This window comes from Bufo gargarizans, unplaced genomic scaffold, assembly GCF_014858855.1.
Source record: "Bufo gargarizans isolate SCDJY-AF-19 unplaced genomic scaffold, ASM1485885v1 fragScaff_scaffold_339_pilon, whole genome shotgun sequence".
Taxonomy (NCBI): Eukaryota; Metazoa; Chordata; class Amphibia; order Anura; family Bufonidae; genus Bufo; species Bufo gargarizans.
The window spans coordinates 37,685-63,698 of NW_025334097.1; the positions used below are offsets into that span (position 1 = coordinate 37,685).

At 46.8% G+C, this 26,014-nt stretch overlaps 1 protein-coding gene across 2 annotated transcripts in view; it reads right to left on the reverse strand.

Annotated features, from left to right (window-relative positions):
• Window positions 1-25,692, reverse strand: part of LOC122922415 (probable carboxypeptidase X1) — a 47,069-nt gene extending 21,377 nt beyond the window's left edge. The window contains exons 1-3 of one of the 2 annotated variants that reach the window (XM_044273013.1): window positions 25,384-25,692; window positions 20,003-20,107; window positions 6,325-6,434 (exon numbers count right to left, since the gene is read on the reverse strand). In XM_044273013.1, coding sequence (XP_044128948.1) covers window positions 6,325-6,434; window positions 20,003-20,107; window positions 25,384-25,639 — 471 coding nt within the window. In that variant the 5' untranslated portion in view covers window positions 25,640-25,692. The remainder of the gene's footprint in view (window positions 1-6,324; window positions 6,435-20,002; window positions 20,108-25,383) is intronic. The other variant, XM_044273015.1, reaches the window with a different exon arrangement.
• Window positions 25,693-26,014: the final 322 nt, after the last annotated feature.

Sequence of the window (26,014 nt, forward strand, 5' to 3'; positions counted from 1 at the left end):
GGCCGGGTCTCTCACAGGGCCGGCAGCAACAGGGGCCGTCTGTCCGGCCGTTCCAGCACCCGAGGCAGGGGTGTTTCCAGAGGCTCCTTCTCCCAGCGAGCTGCGTTTCAAGACCAGCGGTCTCCCCAGACGTTCTTCCCATCCAGAGGGGGACAATGGCGCTCCCGTTCCTTCCGAGGAAACACGGCTCCCCGCAAGTCTTCCGGTAAGTCAGACCCCGGTCGGGGATTCTTCGGTACCTTATGTAGGGGGCAGGCTTCGGCATTTTTTACCCGCTTGGGAACTAATCACATCAGACCCGTGGGTTCTGGGGACGGTCAGGGGCTTCTCCATAGAGCTCATAGACGCCCCTTGCTCGGTGCAGCTCCCGCCGGCCCCTCTGCGGAGGGGATCGGACTCCGCTCGGGTGGACGAGGAGCTCTCTTCCCTTTTCCTCAAGGGGGCCATAGAGAGAGCTCACGGTCACTCAAGGGGGGTGATAAGCAACATTTTCTTAGTCCAGAAGAAAGGGGGGCAGATGCGTCCCGTCATCAATCTCCGGGCGCTAAACAGCATCGTGCGGTACCGTCACTTCAAGATGGAGGGCATCCATCTACTTCGGGACCTCCTCTCCCCCGGGGATTGGCTCGTGAAGCTGGATCTGAAGGACGCGTACCTGACGGTCTCGGTGGCCCCCCAGTCCAGGGATCTCCTTCGTTTCCTCTGGAAGGGCGAGGTTTGGAGATTCACATGCCTTCCATTCGGCTTGTCGTCGGCTCCGTGGTGTTTCACCAAGCTCCTGCGTCCGGTCATGGCCTGGCTGAGGAGTCGCGGGGTGCGCCTCATAATTTATCTGGACGACATCCTCCTGATGCATCAGTCCAGATCGTCGCTGCTGCAACACCTCCGATGGACGTCGGATCTCCTGGAGTCGCTCGGTTTCCTACTCAACTTGGAGAAGTCTTGGCTCACTCCCTCCCAGAGGTTGGACTTCCTCGGCTTCACGGTGGACTCGATCTCGGAATCCCTCAGCCTGCCGGGGGACAAGTTACGGTCCATTCGCAAGGAACTGCGGCGGGCGTTGGCCAGTGCCCACCTGTCCCTGCGTCATCTAGCCCGCATCATCGGCCTACTGGCATCCTCCATACAGGCGGTCTTCCCGGCGCCCTTGCATTACCGGGCCCTGCAGCGCTTGAAGATTGCGCACCTCCGCTCGGGGGCCTCCTTTGCGGACTTGGTGGCCTTGGATTCGGAGGCCAAGGAAGAGATCCGTTGGTGGATCGCCAATCTGGAAGCTTGGAACGGCAGGGCGATTTTTGGCTTCCAGCCGGAGTTCACCATCGAGTCGGATGCCAGCCTTCAGGGCTGGGGAGCACACTGCGACGGGGTCTCCACCGGGGGGCCTTGGTCGCAGGTCGAGACGCGCTTGCACATCAATGCCCTAGAGTTGCTGGCCGGCTCTTTGGCCGTCAAGAGTTTTACCAACGGTTTGGCCAATGCATGTATCCGTCTCCGGATGGACAATATTTCAGCGGTTCGCTACATCAACCGTTTGGGCGGAACCCAGTCGGCCACCCTGGCGGGGTTGGCGAAGGATTTTTGGGCGTATTGTCTCTCCAGGGACATCATGGTGCAAGCCGAGTACCTGCCGGGACTTCACAACGTACGGGCGGATTGGAGTTCCCGCCATCTTACGGACGGCAGCGACTGGCAGTTGGACCCGTCGATTTTCTCGGTGGTGTCGTCCAGATGGGGACCCTTTTCCGTGGACTTGTTCGCCTCCCGGCTCAACGCTCACCTCCCTCGGTTCTACAGTTGGCGCCCGGATCCGGAGGCGATGGCGGCGGACGCGTTTCTGCAGGACTGGTCCTCCGGCCTTCTCTATGCTTTTCCCCCATTCATGATGATTCCTCGGATGCTTCTCCAAGTGCGTCGCCATCGGGCGGAGTTGGTGGCGATAGTCCCGTTCTGGGAATCTCAGGTATGGTTCCCGTCTCTCCTGGAGCTTCTGGTGGACATCCCAGTCCTTCTACCGAACCCGACCTCTCTCCTGCGCTGCCCTCAGGGGACTCCCCACCCCCTGCTCCTGGACGGATCCCTCCGTTTGATGGCCTGCCGGCTCTCAGGACTCCAGGAGCGGTCGACGGAATTTCGGAGGCAGCTAGGCGCCTCTTGGACGACGCTTGGGCTCCCGGCACCCGAAAATCTTATCGGGCGGCCTGGCGAACTTGGGCTGGCTGGTGCCTGGAACGGGACCTGGATCCCGTTTCAGCTCCTGTAGCTCAGTTGCTGCAATTCCTCACCTCTCTGTTTGAAGGGGGTAAGGCTTACAGGACGATCAACCTTTTTCGTTCGGCGATCTCTTCGTCGCACCTAGGGTTTGATGGCGTTCCGGCTGGACAGCATCCTTCCGTTTCGCGCCTCCTCCGAGGCGCACGTCTTTCTCGGCCTCCCCGCCCGAGGTTTTCTTCCACTTGGGATGTTTCCCTGGTACTTACCTTTTTGTCCTCTTGGCCTTCCAATGCTGACCTTTCCTTACGTCAGCTTTCCGCGAAGTTGCTCACGCTCTTTTGCTTGATTTCTTGTAAAAGAGTTTCTGATGTGCGGGCTCTGGACCACGACGCCAGATCCTTCACCCCGGAGGGCGTGTCATTTAACATTTCTAGACGCACGAAGACGAACATCCGGGTCGTCTCGTATCCCAGCTTTCCAGCTTCCCCGGCCTTGTGTCCGGTGGCTTGCTTGAAAGAGTACGAGGCCAGGACTCGTCCTCACAGGTCTCCGACTGTGCCGCAGTTGTTTCTCTCCATCCGTCACCCGTTCGGCCCGGTGACTAGTCCCACCTTGGCCCGTTGGTTAAAATGGGTTATGGCTCTTGCCGGTGTGGACACTTCGGTGTTTACAGCTCATTCGGCGCGCGGGGCGACGTCTACCTCCTTGGCGGTCTCGGGTGCTCGCCTGGAGGACATCCTACGATTGGCGGACTGGTCGAGTTCCTCCACGTTCCGTGAGTATTATTTCCGTCCTCCTCCTCATTTATTTGATCCCTTGGTTAACCAGCTTTGAACTAGCAATATGAAGCCTCCGTGTCTGATGTAAAACTTAATGATTTTCCTAGTCTACGACGTAAAGTCATAGTTTTATTAAGACACGGAGGCGAATATTGCCCTCCCTTCCCTCCCCTGGACTCTGGTTGTATGGGGGGGTGTGTTTGGCCGCTTACCTCTACTTAGTGGGTAGGCAGGTTTTGGGTCTGTTGGTACGCTGGGGGGTTCAGTTGTTCGCCATTATGTGCTCGTGCTTGATTGTATGCTTACCATCGGCCTGGACCTGTGTGTCCACTGGAGATGGGTTTTGGCTGGTGCCATGACCTCGCTTTATCGGTGTTTATCTCTCTTGTTCTTTCAGGTTGAGCCTTCCTGCCCTTGATTGCTCCTGTTTTGGATGAGGTTGTTCCCTTCGGCTCCTGCTGCTTCCACGTTGGATGTGCTGGGAGTCTTGGATGTTGGTTCCAGTCCGTCTCCTGATGTGGATCCTGTCGCTGGAGAGTTCCTGCTTGGATTCTGAGGGTTTCGTTGACGCGGATTGTTCTTGGACTGTTCCTGAGTTGCTGTTCATTGGTTGTTATGGACTGGTTCGCAGAGAAAGAGGAAGTGCCACCTTGGACACAGCCTTATATGGGGGCTGTAGGGGTGGGACATATGGGTTACTATGGTGACCATTTGCATTTGTTTTTTGTTTCTCCTTGCTGCTATGGTGATCAGTAAAGGAAGAGAAAGCAATATTCGCCTCCGTGTCTTAATAAAACTATGACTTTACGTCGTAGACTAGGAAAATCATTAAGTTACATCCTGTATTATACTCCAGAGCTGCACTCACTATTCTGCTGGTGCAGTCACTGTGTAAATACATTACTTATCCTGTACTGACCCTGAGTTACATCCTGTATTATACCCCAGAGCTGCACTCACTATTCTGCTGGTGCAGTCACTGTGTACATACATTACTTATCCTGTACTGATCCTGAGTTGCATCCTGTATTATACTCCAGAGCTGCACTCACTATTCTGCTGGTGCAGTCACTGTGTACATACATTATTTATCCTGTACTGACCCTGAGTTACATCCTGTATTATACTCCAGAGCTGCACTCACTATTCTGCTGGTGCAGTCACTGTGTACGTACATTACTTATCCTGCACTGATCCTGAGTTACATCCTGTATTATACTCCAGAGCTGCACTCACTATTCTGCTGGTGCAGTCACTGTGTACATACATTACTTATCCTGTACTGATCCTGAGTTACATCCTGTATTATACTCCAGAGCTGCACTCACTGTTCTGCTGGTGCAGTCACTGTATACATACATTACTTATCCTGTACTGATCCTGAGTTACATCCTGTATTATACTCCAGAGCTGCACTCACTATTCTGCTGGTGCAGTCACTGTGTACATACATTACTTATCCTGTACTGATCCTGAGTTATATCCTGTATTATACTCCAGAGCTGCACTCACTATTCTGCTGGTGCAGTCACTGTGTACATACATTACTTATCCTGTACTGATCCTGAGTTACATCCTGTATTATACTCCAGAGCTGCACTCACTATTCTGCTGGTGCAGTCACTGTGTACATACATTACTTATCCTGTACTGACCCTGAGTTACATCCTGTATTATACTCCAGAGCTGCACTCACTATTCTGCTGGTGGAGTCACTGTGTACATACATTACTTATTCTGTACTGATCCTGAGTTGCATCCTGTATTATACTCCAGAGCTGCACTCACTATTCTGCTGGTGCAGTCACTGTGTACATACATTACTTATCCTGTTCTGATCCTCAGTTACATCCTGTATTATACTCCAGAGCTGCACTCACTATTCTGCTTGTGCAGTCACTGTGTACATACATTACTTATCCTGTACTGACCCTGAGTTACATCCTGTATTATACTCCAGAGCTGCACTCACTATTCTGCTGGTGCAGTCACTGTGTACATACATTACTTATCCTGTACTGATCCTGAGTTACATCCTGTATTATACTCCAGAGCTGCACTCACTATTCTGCTGGTGCAGTCACTGTGTACATACATTACTTATCCTGTACTGATCCTGAGTTACATCCTGTATTATACTCCAGAGCTGCACTCACTATTCTGCTGGTGCAGTCACTGTGTACATACATTACTTATCCTGCACTGATCCTGAGTTACATCCTGTATTATACCCCAGAGCTGCACTCACTATTCTGCTGGTGCAGTCTCTGTGTACATACATTACTTATCCTGTACTGATCCTGAGTTACATCCTGTATTATACTCCAGAGCTGCACTCACTATTCTGCTGGTGCAGTCACTGTGTACATACATTACTTATCCTGCACTGATCCTGAGTTACATCCTGTATTATACTGCAGAGCTGCACTCACTATTCTGCTGGTGGAGTCAATGTGTACATACATTACTTATCCTGTACTGATCCTGAGTTACATCCTGTATTATACTCCAGAGCTGCACTCACTATTCTGCTGGTGCAGTCACTGTGTACATACATTACTTATCCTGTACTGATCCTGAGTTACATCCTGTATTATACTCCAGAGCTGCACTCACTATTCTGCTGGTGCAGTCACTGTGTACATACATTACTTATCCTGTACTGATCCTGAGTTACATCCTGTATTATACTCCAGAGCTGCACTCACTATTCTGCTGGTGCAGTCACTGTGTACATACATTACTTATCCTGTACTGATCCTGAGTTACATCCTGTATTATACTCCAGAGCTGCACTCACTATTCTGCTGGTGCAGTCACTGTGTACATACATTACTTATCCTGTACTGATCCTGAGTTACATCCTGTATTATACTCCAGAGCTGCACTCACTATTCTGCTGGTGCAGTCACTGTGTACATACATTACTTATCCTGTACTGATCCTGAGTTACATCCTGTATTATACTCCAGAGCTGCACTCACTATTCTGCTGGTGCAGTCACTGTATACATACATTACTTACTCACTAAAAATACATTTTGGATCTGTGAATATTTGGGCACAAAAGAGTAAAACGTACAAGAAGAAGTGGCTCAGACTTTCCTCTTCTCGAGAGAGGATTAATTTTTTGTAATAAATGTATTTTTAGCAAAAGAAAATACCATGAATGGAAAGAGCTTCCATGCTCTGCAGCTGAGATCCAGTAGGACATATGGACATCTGGCTTATTTATGTGGCACCATGTACGGTCACCATTCACTAGAACTGGCACCACAAGTGCCAGCAGCTCCTCCTCGTGGGCATAGCATGTAAGGTGTAGATGTGTGACCCACCTGTATGTTCAGGCGTCCTCGGTGGGAGCCCAGTCCATACTGTTTTATACTGGAGGCCCTCAACTGGGGGTCAGACACCCTCAAAGACTCCAGTCCCAATGGGGGACAATCTGCCAATAAAGAGAAGCATGAAGCATAAAGACAACCCAAAAATCAGGTCACAGAACATCCGTCATAAAATAGACCACACTGTAAATATTAACCGCCCCATTGAGGTCATAGCCTCAGTATTATCTGTATAACACCTTGATATTGGCTCAACGTTTTCATCCTTGAGGTGCACATGGGTTTGTTGAGCTCTGGTGGCTTGCCTGAGATGTCTCCACCGCATTTCCAAAGCAGACCATCATCAAACTATATGCAAAAGTCACCAAGAAATGTTTAAATCGTATGACCAGGTGACAGCTGGAGGACTCGTCAGATGTCTCTTAGTATAAGCTCCACATGTTGGATATAAAACCTGTCAGATTCTATAGGGTCCTCATGGCAGATGAGATGCCAGTGGTCATGAGTAAGCAGAATTATGGAAGACAACAACAAGTTTGGCCTATAATTCCTTCATCTGTTACTACACAGCATGGAAACCACACAATTTCTCTCATCCCACGCAGATTAGGGCCTCATGTTCCTGTATCCAGTGTCAAGCATCTGAAGATTGTACTTTTTCTTCTACGTAAGTGGTGAACATAACCATCAAATTACTGGTATAGATAGAATGTGTTTGGGCTGGGGGTACAACTGCTAGGACCTAACATTAGATGATGTTACATGGACACCTCAACAGAGTACTGTTAGTATAGCCATGGAGTGCTGGTGCCATCCACCCAAGCCATCTATTTCAATCTTTAAAATTCCAGGTCTGCAGTTGAGATAGTCCACTCGGGACCCTGACGAAAGAGGTCACATTGCCACCGAAACGTGTTGAAGGAGAGTCCATCACCGTTACTGGTGGCACTGAGCTGCTAAACACAGTTTTGCGGGAGTAGAACCGCCAGCTGGGGCTTCTCCACTATAAAGATGCATCAAGAGGACCTATGGACTCCACAGAGCAGCAACAAACAGCTGAGCAAAATATCATGACTGCAGACCTGGTTGAAATTAAGAAGGTTGTGACACCAACTCGCTCACTACAAAAGGTATCAGCGTCCCTATTAATATGACTGATGTGCGGAGGTTATACCATCTTCTATGGATTATAGCTCTGGTGGTCACAGTGTAGGGCATAGGCTATAATTATACTGATTCAAAGTAGTAAGCAGCACTACAAATCCCATCATGGGATAAAGCATACCAGTGGTCCTGGTACCTAAGAATCAGGTCCAGACAGTGGTGCCCGCGGAAAAAAGGTCCAGGCTAGGTGTCCCTTCAGATAGCAAATTTATAAGGATATCCACAGCACTCTTCAGTTTATGCAAAAAATAATAATTTCTTCTTATTCCATCAGCAGCATACAATGCAACGTTTCGACTTAAAGAAGTCTTTATCAAGGATTAAACCACTGGACTCCAGGAAGGAGAAACTGGACAATTCATCATCGAGAACTGAGGAACTAAACCACTGATCACCAGCGACTGGAGACTAAACCAGTGATCACCAGGAATTGATCAAGTAAACCACTGATCACAAGGAACTGAGGAATTAAACTACCAGAGACCAGGACCTGAGGAATTAAACCACTGGACACCAGGAAAGGAAGGATTTAAACCACTTATCACCAGGAATTGATCAAGTAAATCACTGATTACCAGGGATGGAGAAATTTAACCACTGGACTCCAGGTTCCTAGAAACTAAACCACTGGATGCCAGGAACTAAACTATTGATCACCAGAGACTGACGAATTAAACCACTGTTTACCTGGATTTGATCAACTAAACCCTTGGACACCAGAGACTGAGAAATGAAGCCACCAATCACTAGGACCTTATCAACTAAACTACTGGACACCAGGGAGTGGGCAACCAAACTGCTGGATACCAGAGACTAAGAAATTAGAAACTGGATTTCAGAACAGCGGGGACTAGAACCCTGTTCACAAACAGTATTGGAAAGGAAACCTTTAAGAGAACTGAGACAGGAGAACTTGAGTATTGGGCTGGCTGGGTTTGTGGGCTCTAGTCTGAGCCGGGGGAATTTGTATGTTCTGCTCATACACCGCAGAATATGTTGGTACCATATAAATACTGTGAAATAATTTGAGGAGCCAGATCCCACATGCGACCTTGTTTTTTTGCATTCTTCTACAGTATTTGTGAAATCTTTCTGAACCAAAGTTTTCCAGAATTTTCAATGTGTTCCCCCGGGACGGTGAGTCATTCTTCTATGATAATACCGTTATAACTAACGTCTTCTTATCTCCTATCACTTGTGGCCAAATCTGAGAGCAAAACATCTGGTGATGATTTCCAGAGACAGGAGGGACGGAGAAGCTCCAGAGCTGCTCATATAGCAATTAAAGGGAAATATCAGGTGTAATTGGAAACCCCAGGGCTCCAGCCGCCATGTCCTTCTCAAACATTTCTAAAATCTGCCCCTGATTCTCCAAACACTCTCCATCTATGTCTGTATTTACATGTAAGCTACGCTGAGGGGCTGGTATCATCTCCTACCCTACAGTCTAATAACATCTGGAGTGGGGTGAGGAGATCTCAGGAGGACATAAGATCCGTTTTCCTGCCTAGGACTTATTGATATATAAACAAAGGCTTCCTGATGTCTGAATAACACAGGAGCCGCCCGCCCTCCGCCACATCTGCTCCTCATTGACGGATTTGCTGACTTTGCCACATTTCGTGAACAATGTCCTATGAATACAGATCTGTCCTCTGGTCAAGGGCGGATTGGGAAATTAAAGTGGCCCAGAAAAAAAAATGTTGTAGACCCAAATTGACAGAAGGCAGGGCCAAAACAAATAGGTGGGGCCAGCAATACCATATTGCGGAACATAATACCGCCCCAGCAGAGCCAAATGCCTCAGTGCAACACAATAAACTGCCCCAACAGCATCAGAAACAAAATAATGCTCCAGCAGCACAAAATACCTCCTGAGAAGCTGCCCCTCTGTGTTGGCCAGTGTCAGCTGCCACGTTCTGTCCTCCTACTCCAGTTGCTTCAGGAGGCTCATACAGTTGAATTCAGGAATCAGGAGGCACCTGTGGTCCCCAGCCAGGTACATAATAACTTGACGCCCCCAGCGTTAATTAACTTTGGGAGCAACAGTTCATTACTTACCTGGCTGGCGGCCATGAGGAGGGCAATTTCACTGTAGAATCTATGGCCAGTCCGTCCCTGCCTCTGGTACTGACAGCGACCCGCCAGAGCCAGCCTGCTCCAGAAACTGCGCAATCATCACTGGGTGGGTACTGAGCTAGAGGGGACCTATCCACCATCACTGATTTATTATAGGGGGTGTCCCATCCTGGTCCTATGAGATCATGTGCCACTATCTACAGCCCATGACCCTGAGCCACTGTCTATTCCCTATGCCACTATCTATTCCCTATGACCCTGTGCCACTATCTACTCCCTGTGACTCAATGCCACTGTCTGTTCCCTGTGACTCAATGCCACTATCTATTCCCTATGCCACTATCTATTCCCGAATCCCTATGCCTTTATCTATACCCTATGACCCTGAGCCACTATCTATTCCCTGTGACTCCATTCCACTATCTATTCCCTACGCCACTATCTATTCCCTATGACCCTGTGCCACTATCTATTCCCTGTGACTCGATGCCACTATCTATTCCCTATGACACTACCTATTCCCTATGCCTCTTTCTATGCCCTATGACCCTGTGCCACTATCTATTCCCTGTGACTAAATGCCACAATCTATTCCCTATGACACTGCCTATTCCCTATGCCTCTTTCTATGCCCTATGACCCCGTGCCACTATCTATTCCCTGTGCCTGTAGCTATAGACCCCTATATACGCACTATAACCTTATGCCACTATCTACACTCTATAACTTTAAGTCACCATTTATACCCTAGTGACCCTAGGCTACTATGTACAGTATGCCCTACTATGCTGTGCCACTGTCTTGCCCTATAATCCTATATTACTAACAACACCCCTTGACCATATGCCACCATCGAAACCCTATAACCTTATGCCACTATCTACATCCTATGACCCTACACTTCTATCTACACCCTGTACTACTATGTATGCCATACTATTCTGTGCCACTGTCTATGCCCTATAATCCTATATTACTAACACCCTATGACCCTCTGATTCTATCTTCACCCTATAACTCAATGCCACTATGTACACCCTGTGCCACTGTCTATGCCCTATGACCCTATGCTCTTACCTACACCCTATGATCCTGTGCCACTCTCTATGCCCAATGTTCCTATGCTCCCATCTACCCCCTATAACTCTAGGTCACTATCTACACCCTCTGCCACTATCTATATACAATGACTTGATGCCACAATCTACACTCTATAGCCCTATACCACTCTCTATACCCTATGCCACCATGTGCACCATATATCACTATCTATGCCAATCACTCGATGCCACTATCTACACCTTATGACCCAATGCCACTGTCTATGCCCTATGACCCCATGCCACACCCCAGGCCCTATGACCCACAGGATATTCATTATATACACACACATGGCGCTAGCTGCACCCATAGTCCCTGATCAAAACCCTGTACATAAAACAACCAATATGTATCATTTATCTTTTATTTTATTGGGAATTTTGTAAAGTAAAATATAAAATCAGAAAAATTGAATTATCTTTTAGAACAATTTTTTCTAATAAAAAATTAAACTTTAAAAACAGAATAACGCATGGTGCAGCTCTATGACGGTGCGCATACGGCCGCACTACAACCACGTGCCATCATGTAATAGGTACCCAGATACTGTGAGTACAGAGAGCACAGGTTCACTTTCAGAAGCTCTCTGTATATACCGTCTACGGTGGTGGGTATACAGCAGCAAGGGTTAATTCCCAAGAAGTCTCCAGCCAGCGGCTGCAGTGGACAGAATAGTGAGAGGTCTTGTAAGAAGCTGCTGCAAAAATCATTAGGAAAGAACAATATTTACTCCGCGGACTGAAAGTGCCTCAAAAGTAAATGCCCCCCCTCCCCGGGACCGCGCTCGGCACAGATGGCTGATAACAATAAACAACCATGAACATGGAGAAGAAAGTGAGGTTGTAAAATGTGAGAGTGCAGAAAAGCGCTGCCATGTTTGTCTAATGGTCACATTGAACGTTCTTAGTGGACAATGCCATGTCACACACATAAAGTGATCTCATAACAGATCGTATGAAAGGGGAAAGTTCTACAACCTCAAGTATCCGCCCCTGTTGTCTCTCAGAAATGGCCATTTGTATCTGACACTGATATGGGCAGCTGGAGTCCACGATGATGGCAGTGATGGGAGGAGGAGAGCTCAAATCACATCTGGAGAACCCCGAGCCATGCGGAGAGATGTTCTATGGATGGAAGGGGCAGAAGTGGGGCAACAGTTGCCAACATGTCTGGTGCAAGTCCATGCACTACAGCATGCCACAGTCCATAAAATGAAGACCTAAACAACCTCAATCATACAGACACAGCCCATATGACAAGGACCTTAATGACCTGAACAAATTCCATCATCAAGCCACAGCTCTTTACATGAGGAACCGAACAACCTCTATCAATGGGCCACAGCCCAGAACACAAGGCCCTGAACAACCTCAATCTTCAAGCCAAAGCCCATAAGAACCTGGATGACCTTCATCATGAAGCCACAGCCCATAGCATGAGGACCTGAAGGACCTTCATTGTCAAACGAAAGCCCCAAACATAAAGGGCAAGAATGAACTCCATCGTCGAGTCACAGACCAGAACATGAAGACCTGTACAACCTCTTTCATTAAGCTACAACCAATAACATGACGACTTCCATCAACGAGCCACAGTGTAGAACATAACGATCTGAATGACCCCCATCATTGTGCCATAAGATGAGGACCTGAATAACCTCTGTCATCAAACCAAAGCTCATAACATAAGAATCTGAACAACCTCCATCATAAAGCTACAGACCATAGCATGAGAATCAGAAGAACATCTATCATCAAGCCACAGCTCTGAAGATGAAGACTGTGCACCACATGTTTTCTATTATCCCATGACTATCAGTGGGTGATGACCAATCTCTGAGATAGCTGTATACATGAGGTCCATAGATCATAGGTGGTGCATCGCTAGGTCATGTGAAGTCACATAGCTTTCAGCTACATACTGGTTCAGTGAACAGTTACTCCTGTTCCTAACTATTCTGCCTGACTACCCTGTGCATGCTGGATTTGGCTGACATCTAATCTGCCTGACTACCCTGTGCATGCTGGATTTGGCTGACATCTAATCTGCCTGACTAATTGGCTGACAACTATTCTGCCCGACTACCCTGTGCATGCTGGGTGTGCTGGTCCTGGTTGGTTTGACCAACATTTTATTGAAGTTGTATGGACGCCTTATTTCTGATTGTGTTGTCTGCTCGGTCATCTGGCCTCTTCCATGTGAACATCATTATAGACTTGAGATGTTAATGGTCAGCAGATCGGCAGGATGTCCACAGCCTCATCCTATGTGCAGTGACTCATCTGGACATGTGCATCCAGTGTGTGTCCTCAAGCCTTTCATCCCAGTTGTTTCATAATTCACACGTCCTGTCTAACATCATCCTAATCAATGAGCCCTTGTATCTCATCTCCACATAAAAGTCCATGCCGCCCACATTCCCCAGATGTTTTAGATTAGAAACTTGTTTTGAGAGTCACCATTGCTAAAACCATAACTGGAGATCCACAATGGCCTCAGAAATGTAAATGCTGGACTATTAGAGGTCTTAATTAGTGATGAGCGGCAGGGGCAATATTCGAATTCGCAATATTTTGCGAATATTCGTCATAAATTCGCGAATTCGCCATTTTTTTCTTGATTGCGAAATTCGGCAATTAATGATGCGCATATTTTGGCGCAATACGTGCAACGTCCCATTTTAGCAGGTCTGACTACATATTACTGATTGGTGCACTAAGTATTGTTGTGAACTTGTGACATCACAGCACTATGTATAGAGCATGTATGTATGGACAGTAATCCCTATCACACTACCTAACTCCCTGCACTGGAACCTATCAGCTCCACTATATCAGGATATAACCTACACTGACTATCTGTATTATATATATATGAGCTAACTAACTAATGTAATTGGATAAGATATAGGATCCAAATGAAAGCACAGAGCACAGCAATGTCACCGCTCTCTCTCTGATCTGCAATGTACTGCAGGCAATGGCGGCTGGGGAGGTTCTTATATAGTAAGGGGTCTGCAATTTTTCTATTGGTTGCTGGGGATGTTGCTAAGCTCTGACAAAGACATTGCAGCCTTCTCATTGGCCCACAAGCAGGAAGGGCGGTTACTGATGAAAAAAAAATCTAGAATATTGGAGAATACGAATATATAGCACTATATTCAAAATTTTCACAAATTCTCGAAGTGGCGATATTCGCGTTTAAAATTCGCGATTTGAATATTCGCGCCCAACACTAGTTTTAATATACAAGCATATTAAATATCCTATATCTGGATGTCCTTTTTCTCCACAACAGCAGGTGAATAGTGATGGACGAACATCGTCCGGGACGGTTCGCGAACGCGCCTTCACGATCAAATGTACACGAACCACGCGTTCGCCGCGGGCCCCTTTGACTTTAATGGCAGTCGAACCTGAAAAACCTTGCAGCCACCAAATACTTACTAGAAGTACACAAATAGTCCCACAACATGGACAGTGACATACCAGAGGGGGATCATTGTTATGCATCTTAAAGGGAAACTCTCAAAAATGTGCCCTGCTGGAGCCTAGAAAAAAAATATTTTAGGCCACGGGAGTACAGGCCCCAAAAATTAGACATTCACCGTACAGAAAAGAACTTGTGATGATGTGGCTGGAGGTACATTAGGCGGTCACTGAATACAAATTTTACTGTCGGCGAGTACAGGCCCCAAAAATTAGGCATTCATCTGACAAAAAAAGCCTTTTATGCCGCGGTATATACATAAGACAAGGACCATTCTTTGTTCTGGGTGGTGGCGGATATGTGTGGGCTGGCTTGAGTAAATTTAATTACACATGGTCGTCACAGGTGTTGAATTCCTCAAAGATCCATGCCTCATTCATTTTTAGAAATGTGAGGTAGTCCACACAGTCGTGAGCTAGGCGAGTGCGCTTATCGGTCACGATCCCCCCTGCTGAGCTGAAAGTCATTTCGGACAGGACACTTGACGAGGGGCAAGCCAAGAATTCCATGGCAAATTGTGCAAGCTCTGGCCACAGGTCAAGCCTGCACACCCAGTAGTCCAGGGGTTCCTCGTTTCTCAGAATGTCCACATTGGCCGTTAACCCAATGTAGTCGGACACCTGTCGGTCTAGGCGTTCCCTGAGGCTGGATCCGGAGGGCGGCTGTCGATGGGTTGGCTGCAAGAATGATCTCATATCCGAAGTGACCAACGCATCTTTAAATCTTCCTCTTCTTGCAGGCACGGTAGGATTAGTACCTGCAACTGTTTCGCTGTGGTTGGAAATTCCTCTGCCAGGACCCGCAACAGCACAATGCAGCATCTCTTACAGCAAGGCCTGGAAATGCTGTATTCTGCCAGCCCTCTGTGATGCTGGTAACATGTCCGCCATTTTGTGTTTGTACCGGGGGTCTAAGTACGTTGCCACCCAGTACTGGTCCTTGCCCTTTATGCTTTTTATACCGGGGTCCCTCTTCAAACACTGGAGCATGAAGGCCCCCCATTTGCACTAAATTGGAAGTGGTGGAGCGCCCTGACTCCTGCTCATCTCCCAGGAGCATGTCGTCCTCGGTCTCCTCCCCCCAGCCATGGACAACACCAGGGATCCCCAAAAAGTTTAAAGTCCCCCTCAAACCTGCTCTTCTTGCTCCTCCTCACCCCCAGCCACCATCCTCCTCTGACTCCTCTTCAGACTCCTGCTGACTTGTCTCAGATGGAGTAGCCCCCCCTGGGAATTCATTCAGCATTGCGACTTCCTCATCTTCCTGCTCCTCGACAGCTTGATCAATGACACGATGCAATGCACGCTCCAGAAAAAAGGCGCAAGGTACGATGTCACTGATGGCGCCCTGGCTGTGACTGACCAGTTTGGTGATGTCATCAAATGGGCACAGAAGTCTGCATGCGTCGCTCATGAGCCGCCATTGGCGCAGTTAAAAGAAACCAAGCTCCCCAGAACCTGTCCTGCTGCAGAGTTCGTACAGGTAGTTGTTAATGGCACGTTGTGACAGCACATCAAGCTGTCACAAATCAGATGTCTGACGGGCAAATGGTGTCACCATTGAACGTCAGCAAGGCGAGCCATGGCCATGTAAGATCTTCTAAAATGGCCAGAGATTTTCCTGGTCTGCGGAGGATGGAGTAGGAGGAGGAGAAGAAGAGGCAGGCCTGCATGCAATCCTTGGCGGTAACACCAAATCCACACAGGAGAGATAGGTTACATGCTTGACGGCCGTCAGAAGGTTCACCCAGTGGGCAGTAAAAGTTATGTACCTTCCCTGTCCGTGTTTTCTAGACCAGGTGTTTGTGGTCAGATTTATCTTGGCACCGACACTACGTGCCAGAGATATATTCACTTGCCGCTGAACATGGCCATATAGCTCTGGGATGCCCTTCTGGAAGAAATATTTCCTTCAGGGGACCTTTAATTGCGGTGTGCCAATGGCCCCAAATTTTCTAAAGGCCTTCGAGTCCAGCAGTTTATATGGCAGTAGTTGGCGGGCTAGCAGTTCCGACAAGCCATCGGTCAGCCATTGGGCAAGAGGGTTATCCGGCATCAACCTTTTTACGATCGAACATTTGGGCCACGGAAGCCTGCCTTCTGCCAGATGAACGCGATGACAGCACGGTGGAAGGTGGAGTGGAGGACAAATGGGAGGAGAGAGGAGAAGAGGCAGGACGTGGAGCGCTGGTTGTGTGGCTTTGTAGGTTCTGATGGTGTTGCTCCCACTGGTCTCGGTGATGGGAGGCCAGGTGCCTTCTTAAGGCGGTCGTCCCTAGGTAAATGTTGGGCTTACCACGACTTATGCGTTGACAGCACAGGCTGTAGATGGCAGAACTATTGTCAGCAGCTGACACCTTAAAAAAGCCCACACTGCGGAGCCATGTGCTCACGTTCTGGGAGCGACTGAAGTGACCGTGCATGGTGGATGGCTCACTTCAGATACATTTATACAGTCTGCTCTTTGCCTACTGTGCCCTGCGAGCTCTGCCTGCTTCTCCTCCCTCTCTGCTGCTCCGTCTCTCCCTCTGAACTCCCCTCCTGTTCCTCTCTTGTGGGCACCCACGTGACGTCCATCGACACGTCATCATCGTCACCTTCACCACCACTGACATTTGAGATATTGGCGTAGACAGCAACAGCGGGGACCTCTCTCCTTTGGCTGATCTGGGTACTGTCATCAGACTTCTGGGTGGCAACAGTTGCTGCCTCCTATTCCTCATCCGATGTCAAGAATGGCTGCGCACCAGTAAGGTTTGGGAATGGATGGGAAAATAATTCTTCTGACTCAAGTGGAGGGGCTATGGTGGTGGTGTATTTGGGGGTCCACACAGCAGAGAGTGAGGAGGGTGCAGATACAGAGGATGAGAGGGGGGGCAGAAGCGGAAGGCTGAGTGAGCACTCTCAACCAACTCTGGTGAGCCCTTTGAAGTAATCGCACGTGCCTTCTCCAACTTACCATTTAGGCTCCAGCCTGGTGCACCTGCCCGACCCCTACAACCCCTGCGGAATGGCCTGACTCTTCCTCTGTCTGTCATATTCAAAATTACCCTGTGCCTAAGTCCCTAGAGAAGAGCAGTATTTGTGGAAGCAGGTATATTGCAGGCCTCAATCAATATTTGGTGGAAACAGGTATATCGAACCCCTTAATCAGTATTTTGCGGAAGCAGGTATATCGCAGGCCTCAATAAATATTTGGTAGAAACAGGTATACCGAACCCCTTAATCAGTATATTTTGTGGAAGCAGGTATATCGCACCCCTCAATCAATATCTGGTGGAAACAGGTATATTGAACCCCTTAATCAGTATTTTGTGGAAGCAGGTATATCACAGGCCTCAATTAATATTTTGTGGAAGCAGGTATATCACACCCCTTAATCAGTATTTTGTGGAAGCTGGTATATCGTAGCTCTCAATCAGTATTTTGTGGAAGACGGTATATAAAACCCTGTTTTTTCTGGAAGCAGGTATATCTCAGACCGCAATCAATATTTGGTGGAAGCAGGTATATTGCAGGCCTCAATCAATATTTGGTGGAAACAGGTATATCGAACCCCTTAATCAGTATTTTTTGGAAGAAGGTATATCACACCCCTCAATCATTTTTTTGGGGGGCAACAGGTATATCACACCCATTTCAATTAGTTGTTCCAATAGCGTTTTTCCCTCTATATAGCTGCAGTATCGCAGCAGAACCGCACACAACTGCTGCACAATACAAATGCACTATAATATACTTTCTATGTTAGAAAGTATATTATAAGTATATTGCACCCCTCTGTGTATCACACCTATCGATAGCGCACCTATACCAGTCCTTACAAGGACTTTTGTGGCCCTATTACCTAGCGTTTGGTGTCCCTAACAGTCTGTCCCTGCTCCACAAAGCAACCTCTCCCTACACTGGCAAAACACAGAATGTAAAATGGCTGCCAGATCGGTTTCTTTTATAGGGTGGGGGGGGGGGGGGTGTCCATGTGCTGCAACATCTCAATTGGCTGTCCTGTCCCACCTGGATGTGTCATGGGTCAAATTTCGGCGCAATACAAAAGAATATGGCTCCGGCGGACATCGCCATATGTTCGCATGTTTGGAAAATCACGAACGCGCAAAGTTTGCCACAAAATGACCACCGGGCGAACCGCAAGGCCATCTCTACAGGTGAGTATGCCTGACTACTGGAATTTTGGTGCACCTACAAACCTGTTGAGATGGAGTGCATGTGCAGGTACTATAAAGTGGTGGAACCACAGTTTACCTGCATTTATCCCCCCCAACATAATGAGTGTACATATGGTAAATATACTGTGTTGTATTGTGCTATACATTATCTGTTTGCATTCGAATGTATGATTGCAGTGTTGTTATTTGCTGTCACTAGATATCACTGTGGCACCATAGATTATTAAAAGAGGCTGCAAGCAGAAAGTGAGTTAGTGTGTGTGAGTCCACATGAAGGGCTTGGGGAGTCTGCATGGCTAAGACAACGAATTGTAAGTCTCAGGGTGCCGGCTCCACCAAGGCAAGGTCTGGGCCTCACTAAGCACTGAGAAGCTATCTGAAGGTTGTGGAAAAGAGAGAGAGGTGCTGAAGTGGGTCTAAGGGTGCAACCCAGGAACAAGTCAAAAGGAGGGGAGTTAATCTTAGGACAGAAACCCAGTGCTTTATATGAAACTGATCTTCCTGTGCTAGATTTAAAGAGAGACAGTAAGTGTTATCTAAGGAGACATTGAGAGGTCCCATAACCCACTCACAAGTTATATTGCAAGAACTGGACTAATTAGAGTTATGATTTCTCAGCCACTGTGTACTGTTAATTAGTACCATTCATGCTGAACCGGTAATCAAGTAGTGGGTAGCTACCTCTAGTTCCTTATTGCATGTTCTAGGCACACAGTACATCACAATTATTGCTGTGGATATTGTGCACTGGTAGAGGGTGGCCTCTTGCAGAACACTGGGAAGTGATAGATGTGGGTCTAGGTGCAGGTAAACTCTGGTGGGACCTTCCATGGAGGTCGAGGTCTCCAAGCCTCAGCAAAGCTCATTGTCAAATTGTTTCCAAGATATGAAGTTAATAAAGAATGTTCATTTCAAGACAAGCATGTCCCAGGTTCTTCAAGGTCCAGCTACCTTTGCAGCATCTATGATATCAAAAGCTTTGGACATCAGAATCAATATGTTTTCCTCTTAACTCCCTTATAGAACTAACATATGGGACCCTAGGTTAGGATATAAAACCTTTCCTCACTAGAGTAGGATGAAACACTGAATATTGTGATTCTTGGCTATCGTTCCTGGATAATACCCGAAGAAGCCCTCAAGAATGTTCCAAAAAACCCTTATGATTCAAAAAAAAAAAGGACAAAGACTCAAGTGATGGAGGAAGAACCTACAACAATGTCTATGTGGGACATGACCAGGAAGATAAAGCACTACCTATCTGATGTAGACAAACATGTGATTGGCTTCTTACATGTTTCTACCAAAAATTTAAGGAATTGTCCACTTTTTGAAAACCTATCAATAACTGCCCTTTCCTGGTCCACCTGGTCACTAGTTTGGTGCCTTACTCTTCATATAAGATGCTCCACTATATGTTACGTCATACAATGTAGACTTTCCATTAATTGTGTTGGAGACCCTGCTGGTGGAGCCTGCTCAGTCCTTGGCATTTCTGAGGCAGGTTTCCATTGATAATAACTTCTATCACCACTTCATAATTTTAATTAGCATTTGCTTGACTTATAGGGCGCAGTAATCATTAGTGCAGTTCTCATCTACACTCACGTGTCAGACTGCTCTCATACAGGGATGGATCATGCATTCAGTACATACGTTCCTCTTCGGTTCCTCCTGCTCCTGGACTGGTCTTTTCCTCTTTCACCTTCGTCACGACTTTCACCGTTTTGACTATTTTAACCTTTTTTTTCGCCACCTTTTCTATAAAATGCAAAACAGGACATGGGGTGATTTGTCTGGTGCCTGGTTATAGATCCATAGCATGTAACCCACATCCCATCCAACATACATACTGTCCTACACGCATCAAGTCCAACAAGTATCCAATCTAACATGCATCCAGTCCTGACATACATCCCAATCTACATACATCCAGTTCCAACATACATCGCGTCCTGCATGCATCTGACATGCATTGTCCAACATGCATCCTGTTGTACAGTACATGTATCTTGTACTACATGCCTTCCATGTGACATGCGTTCTGTCCACCAAGCAGTCCATGTTCTGCACACACCAAGGGAAGCCTATGTGCCTCGACCCAGAGATTATATAGGTTTATATTGCATACAGCTGATACTCTGAATCTGGGAACATCTCTCTAAAGCTCAGGTAGCATTTACTTTGGATGGGCCTTTTTTAGGTATGTAAATAGGGTTTTTCCCATGACGAAGCCCCTTGTTATGGCCTCTTGATGTAAACATGGATCTTTAAGTGGGAGTTCTACCTCTACCTCCCTGTTCCTGCCGGGCTCCTGTGTTCTCTGCAGGATGATGAGGCCAACTCTGGGTCTGTATAAACATGGAGTAGCTGCAGTGACTGTAGTGAGGAGGGTCCTGGGTCTCCTGGCTGCACCCATCTGTGTCACCCCTATCTGTCTACAGTCCCACCACACACAGATGCTGTAACAGAGCCAGATGCTTTAACAAACCAAGGATCCTTTAACCTGGCGCCTGACCATGAATGGAGCATGACCACTACAGAGAGATCATATATCACATATCTCGTATGCACCCTTGCAAATTGGTGCCTATGGTACACGTGAACTATTAGGTGGGTACATCTGTGGCACCTATAGCATCCATTCCTGGGGGCATGTAATGGAGGCATTTGTAGCTGCAACATTTTGATATTGGGGCCTATTATGGCTTATTTTTTGGAACTTTTTAAGAACCTAGTAACATTAATAACTTGTTTGTGAAAAATCAGGGATGATTATGAACGATGATTTTGACCTTCATGACCATGTAAATGGCATTGATAAATATGTTGTGGGGGATCATGAGGCACATGATGAATGCTTGCATTGGAAGATGATGATGGACCTAGATACATACACCCACACACCCTCACATAGACCACATGCAGTCTTGGACAGGCACCAGGTGAATGACCGATGCAGCGGTGGGCACTTTGAGCCAGCCTTAGCTGAGCGTGATGAGTGGGCATCCAGTGACATGCAAACCATGAGCAGGGCTCACACAGTGCGTATGTAATATATATTGCACTTCCGCAGGCCGTGGACATCTGCACAGTACTGTGGAGATGATAGATTATCCACTGAGCAAAAAAGCATGCAAGGAGGTGACATCATCATGTGAAGAAACTGCTGGCCTGCCATAGTGACATCTATACATCTGCATGACGTTTGAAGTCCTTATCCTCCACATTGTCAGACCTATGACCCTTGAATGTCGTAGTAAAGGCTCCAAAAAAGCTTAGGAAAAAGGCGCCATCTGCTCTGATCTTATTCAGAAAACAACCTCATGATCCATCATTTTCATGCAACTTGTCAACATTGTGTGAGAACCAAAAAATCTATTCCACATTCTTAACCACAAATGGCACCATCCAAGACCTTCTCATGGGTCACTCCTAGAGATGAATGATTCCGACATTCCTTGTGATATAGCCACACACCAGCCCAAATCCTGTCCCTCTGATGGTTCCCAAGCCCTTGTCCTACAGTTGCAGACTCTACAGTATCTATACAGGATCCTCGAGTTATCTCAAAGTCTCCATTCCTAACCCAAAGATCAAATGGACACAACATTTTAATGTAATTATCAAAAAGTTCTGTTACACTAAAGCTGGTGATACGCGTAGTCCATGTGGACAGAAGTTCATGTCTTATATCTGGGACAGATGGATAATATTCTCAGTGTACATGGAGGATGCTTGGAGATGGGCTGGAAGACTACAGTGAAGTGTTGTTTTAGTGAAGTGCAGAATTACACCTCAATTGTCTTGATTGGATGTATCCCTGGAAAATGTCTTACTAATATAGGTTGTGATGGCAGTGGAGAAGTGGTGGTACTAGTAAAGGTGGTAGTGATGGAGGTGGCAAAGTGGTGCCCATGGTGCTTGTAATAGGCGTGATGATGGTGAAAATAATGTTGTCAGTGATGGTGGTCGTGTATAAAGTGCCAGTTATGGTGGTTTTGATCGATGAAAGTGGTGGTACAATGGAGATAGTTTTGGTATAGTAGTTACGTGGTGGCGAAACTGAAAGCAACAATGGTGTTATAATGAAATAATGGTTGTGTAAATGGTGGTGGTAATAATCGTTGTCATCCTACTGGTGAAGACAATGGTGATAGTGGTGGAATAATCATGTTAAAAGTGGTGGTAATGGTAGTGGTGTAGTGGATGTATTGGTAGTGGTAAAGGTGTCGATAGTAATAATGGAGGCGTTAATGGCTGTGTAGATGGTGATGGTGGTGGTGATAGTGGTTGTGAAGGTGGCGGTGAAGGTTGTAATACGGTGGTGTGAAAGTGATAGTGGTGATAATAGAGGTTGTGGTTACTGTGTTGAAGTCTACCTGCAGACACCTCTCCTCTATAAAATCTACCTGCAGACACCTCCCCTCTATAAAGTCTACATGCAGACACCTCCCCTCTATAAAGTCTACCTGCAGAAATGTCTCCTCCATAAAGTCTACCTGAAGACACCTGTCTTCTATAAAGTCTACCTGCGGACACTTCTCCTCTATAAAGTCTACCTGCAGACACCTGTCCTCTATAAAGTCAACCTGCAGACACCTGTCCTCTATAAAGTCAACCTACAGACACCTGTCCTCTATAAAGTCTACCTGTGGACACCTGTCCTATATAAAGTCTACCTGCAGGTACCTCTTCTCTATAAAGTCTACCTGAAGACACCTCTCCTCTATAAAGTCTACCTGCAGACACCTGTCCTCTATAAAGTCTACTTGCAGACACCTCACCTCTATAAAGTCTACCTGCGGACACCTCTCTATAAAGTCTACCTGCGGACACTTCTCCTCTATAAAGTCTACATGCAGACACCTCCCCTCTATAAAGTCTACCTGCAGAAATGTCTCCTCCATAAAGTCTACCTCCAGACACCTCTTCTCTATAAAGTCTACCTGAAGACACCTGTCTTCTATAAAGTCTACCTGCGGACACTACTCCTGTATAAAGTCTACCTGCAGACACCTGTCCTCTATAAAGTCAACCTGCAGACACCTGTCCTCTATAAAGTCAACCTACAGACACCTGTCCTCTATAAAGTCTACCTGTGGACACCTGTCTTTTATAAAGTCTACCTGAAGACACCTGTCCTATATAAAGTCTACCTGCAGGTACCTCTTCTCTATAAAGTCTACCTGAAGACACCTCTCCTCTATAAAGTCTACCTGCAGACACCTGTCCTCTATAAAGTCTACTTGCAGACACCTCACCTCTATAAAGTCTACCTGCGGACACCTCACCTCTATAAAGTCTACCTGCGGACACCTCTCCTCTATAAAGTCTACCTGCGGACACTTCTCCTCTATAAAGTCTACCTGCGGACACTTCTCCTCTATAAAGTCTAGCTGTGGACACTTCTCCTCTATAAAGTCTACCTGCGGACACTTCTCCTCTATAAAGACTACCTGCGGACACCTTACCTCTATAAAGTCTACCTGCGGACACTTCTCCTCTATAAAGTCTACCTGCGGACACTTCTCCTCTATAAAGTCTACCTGCGGACACTTCTCCTCTATAAAGTCTACCTGCGGACACTTCTCCTCTGTAAAGTCTACCTGCAGACACTTCTCTATAAAGTCTACCTGCAGACACTTCTCTATAAAGTCTACCTGCAGACACTTCTCTATAAAGTCTACCTGCAGACACTTCTCTATAAAGTCTACCTGCAGACACTTCTCTATAAAATCTACCTGCAGACACTTCTCTATAAAGTCTACCTGCAGACACTTCTCTATAAAGTCTACCTGCAGACACCTGTCCTCTATAAAGTCTACCTGCAGACATCTCACCTCTATAAAGTCTACCTGATCACACTTCTCCTCTATAAAGTCTACCTGCGGAAACTTCTCCTCTATAAAGTCTACCTGCAGACACCTGTCCTCTATAAAGTCTACCTGCAGACATCTCACCTCTATAAAGTCTACCTGATCACACTTCTCCTCTATAAAGTCTACCTGCAGACACTTCTCTATAAAGTCTACCTGCAGACACTTCTCTATAAAGTCTACCTGCAGACACTTCTCTATAAAGTCTACCTGCGGACACTTCTCCTCTATAAAGTCTACCTGCAGACACTTCTCTATAAAATCTACCTGCAGACACTTCTCTATAAAGTCTACCTGCAGACACTTCTCTATAAAGTCTACCTGCAGACACTTCTCTATAAAGTCTACCTGCAGACACTTCTCTATAAAATCTACCTGCAGACACTTCTCTATAAAGTCTACCTGCAGACACTTCTCTATAAAGTCTACCTGCAGACACTTCTCTATAAAGTCTACCTGCAGACACCTGTCTTTTATAAAGTCTACCTGCAGACATCTCACCTCTATAAAGTCTACCTGATCACACTTCTCCTCTATAAAGTCTACCTGCGGAAACTTCTCCTCTATAAAGTCTACCTGCAGACACCTGTCCTCTATAAAGTCTACCTGCAGACATCTCACCTCTATAAAGTCTACCTGCAGACATCTCTCCTCTATAACGTCTACCTGCAGACACCTGTCCTCTATAAAGTCTACATGCAGACACCTCTCCATTATACCTGTGGACAACTCTTCTCTGTAAGGTCTACCAGCAGACTGCTCTCCTCTGTAATGTCTACCTGTGGACACCCCTCCTCTATAAAGTCTACCTGCGGACACCCCTCCTCTATAAAGTCTACCTGCAGACACCCCTCCTCTATAAAGTCTATCTGTGGACACCTGTCTTTTATAAAAAGTCTACCTGCCGACACCTGTCCTCTATACCTGCAGACAACTCTCCTCTATAAGGTCTACCTGCAAACACCTTTCCTCTATAAGGTATCCTAATTATGGTTACACATATACAGTATGAGAGGTTCCCCTGAGGTTACATATATACTGTTTGACATCTATTTCTTCAAGTATTTGATGTGTGACTTTAGCTTGTAGCAGAAGATTAGTGCAGCCAGGCAGTATGATGGGGGTCATGCTGATTTGGGACAAGGGCTATGTTCTCACCTTTCTTGTCTGCAGGTTTCTCCTCAGACAACCTCAGCCTTCTGTCTTTAGGTACAGGCTCCTCCAGATCCTCACTGACATAGACTGTGGGCTGCGCGGTCCCATTGGCTCCTTGAGTGCTTGAGGGGCTCTTGCTCTGTGTCTTGTTGCTGACACTGAAGACCAGGGTGGCAGTGACATTCTTGGGTGCAGCAGAGGCCCCCCAGATGCAGACAGCAGTGCAGAACACTGACAGCACAATGGGGGTCACATACATTGTCACTGGAGAGCAGAGTCCTCTACTGAACTCAACAAAGGGGTTTTAAGGGATAATTCTGCAGCATTGAATCCTCTGCCCTCCCCTCTCCCAACCTCCCCTCCTCCTCCTCACCACCAAACTCTCCCAGCCCCCACCCCAAATTCCAAGAGATTCCAGTGGGGAGCTGAGGAAGAGGAGGCAAAGCACAGAGTCAGCAGAGAAAGCCCCGCCGCAGGAGAGATGTCAGCTAACGGCTCTATTAGTACTGCTACTACCAATACTATTAATATTACTACTAGTACTACTGCTACCAGTACTACTACTATTATTACTACTTCTACTACCAGTACTACTACTACTAATACTACTATTATCAATACTAAAACTAACAAT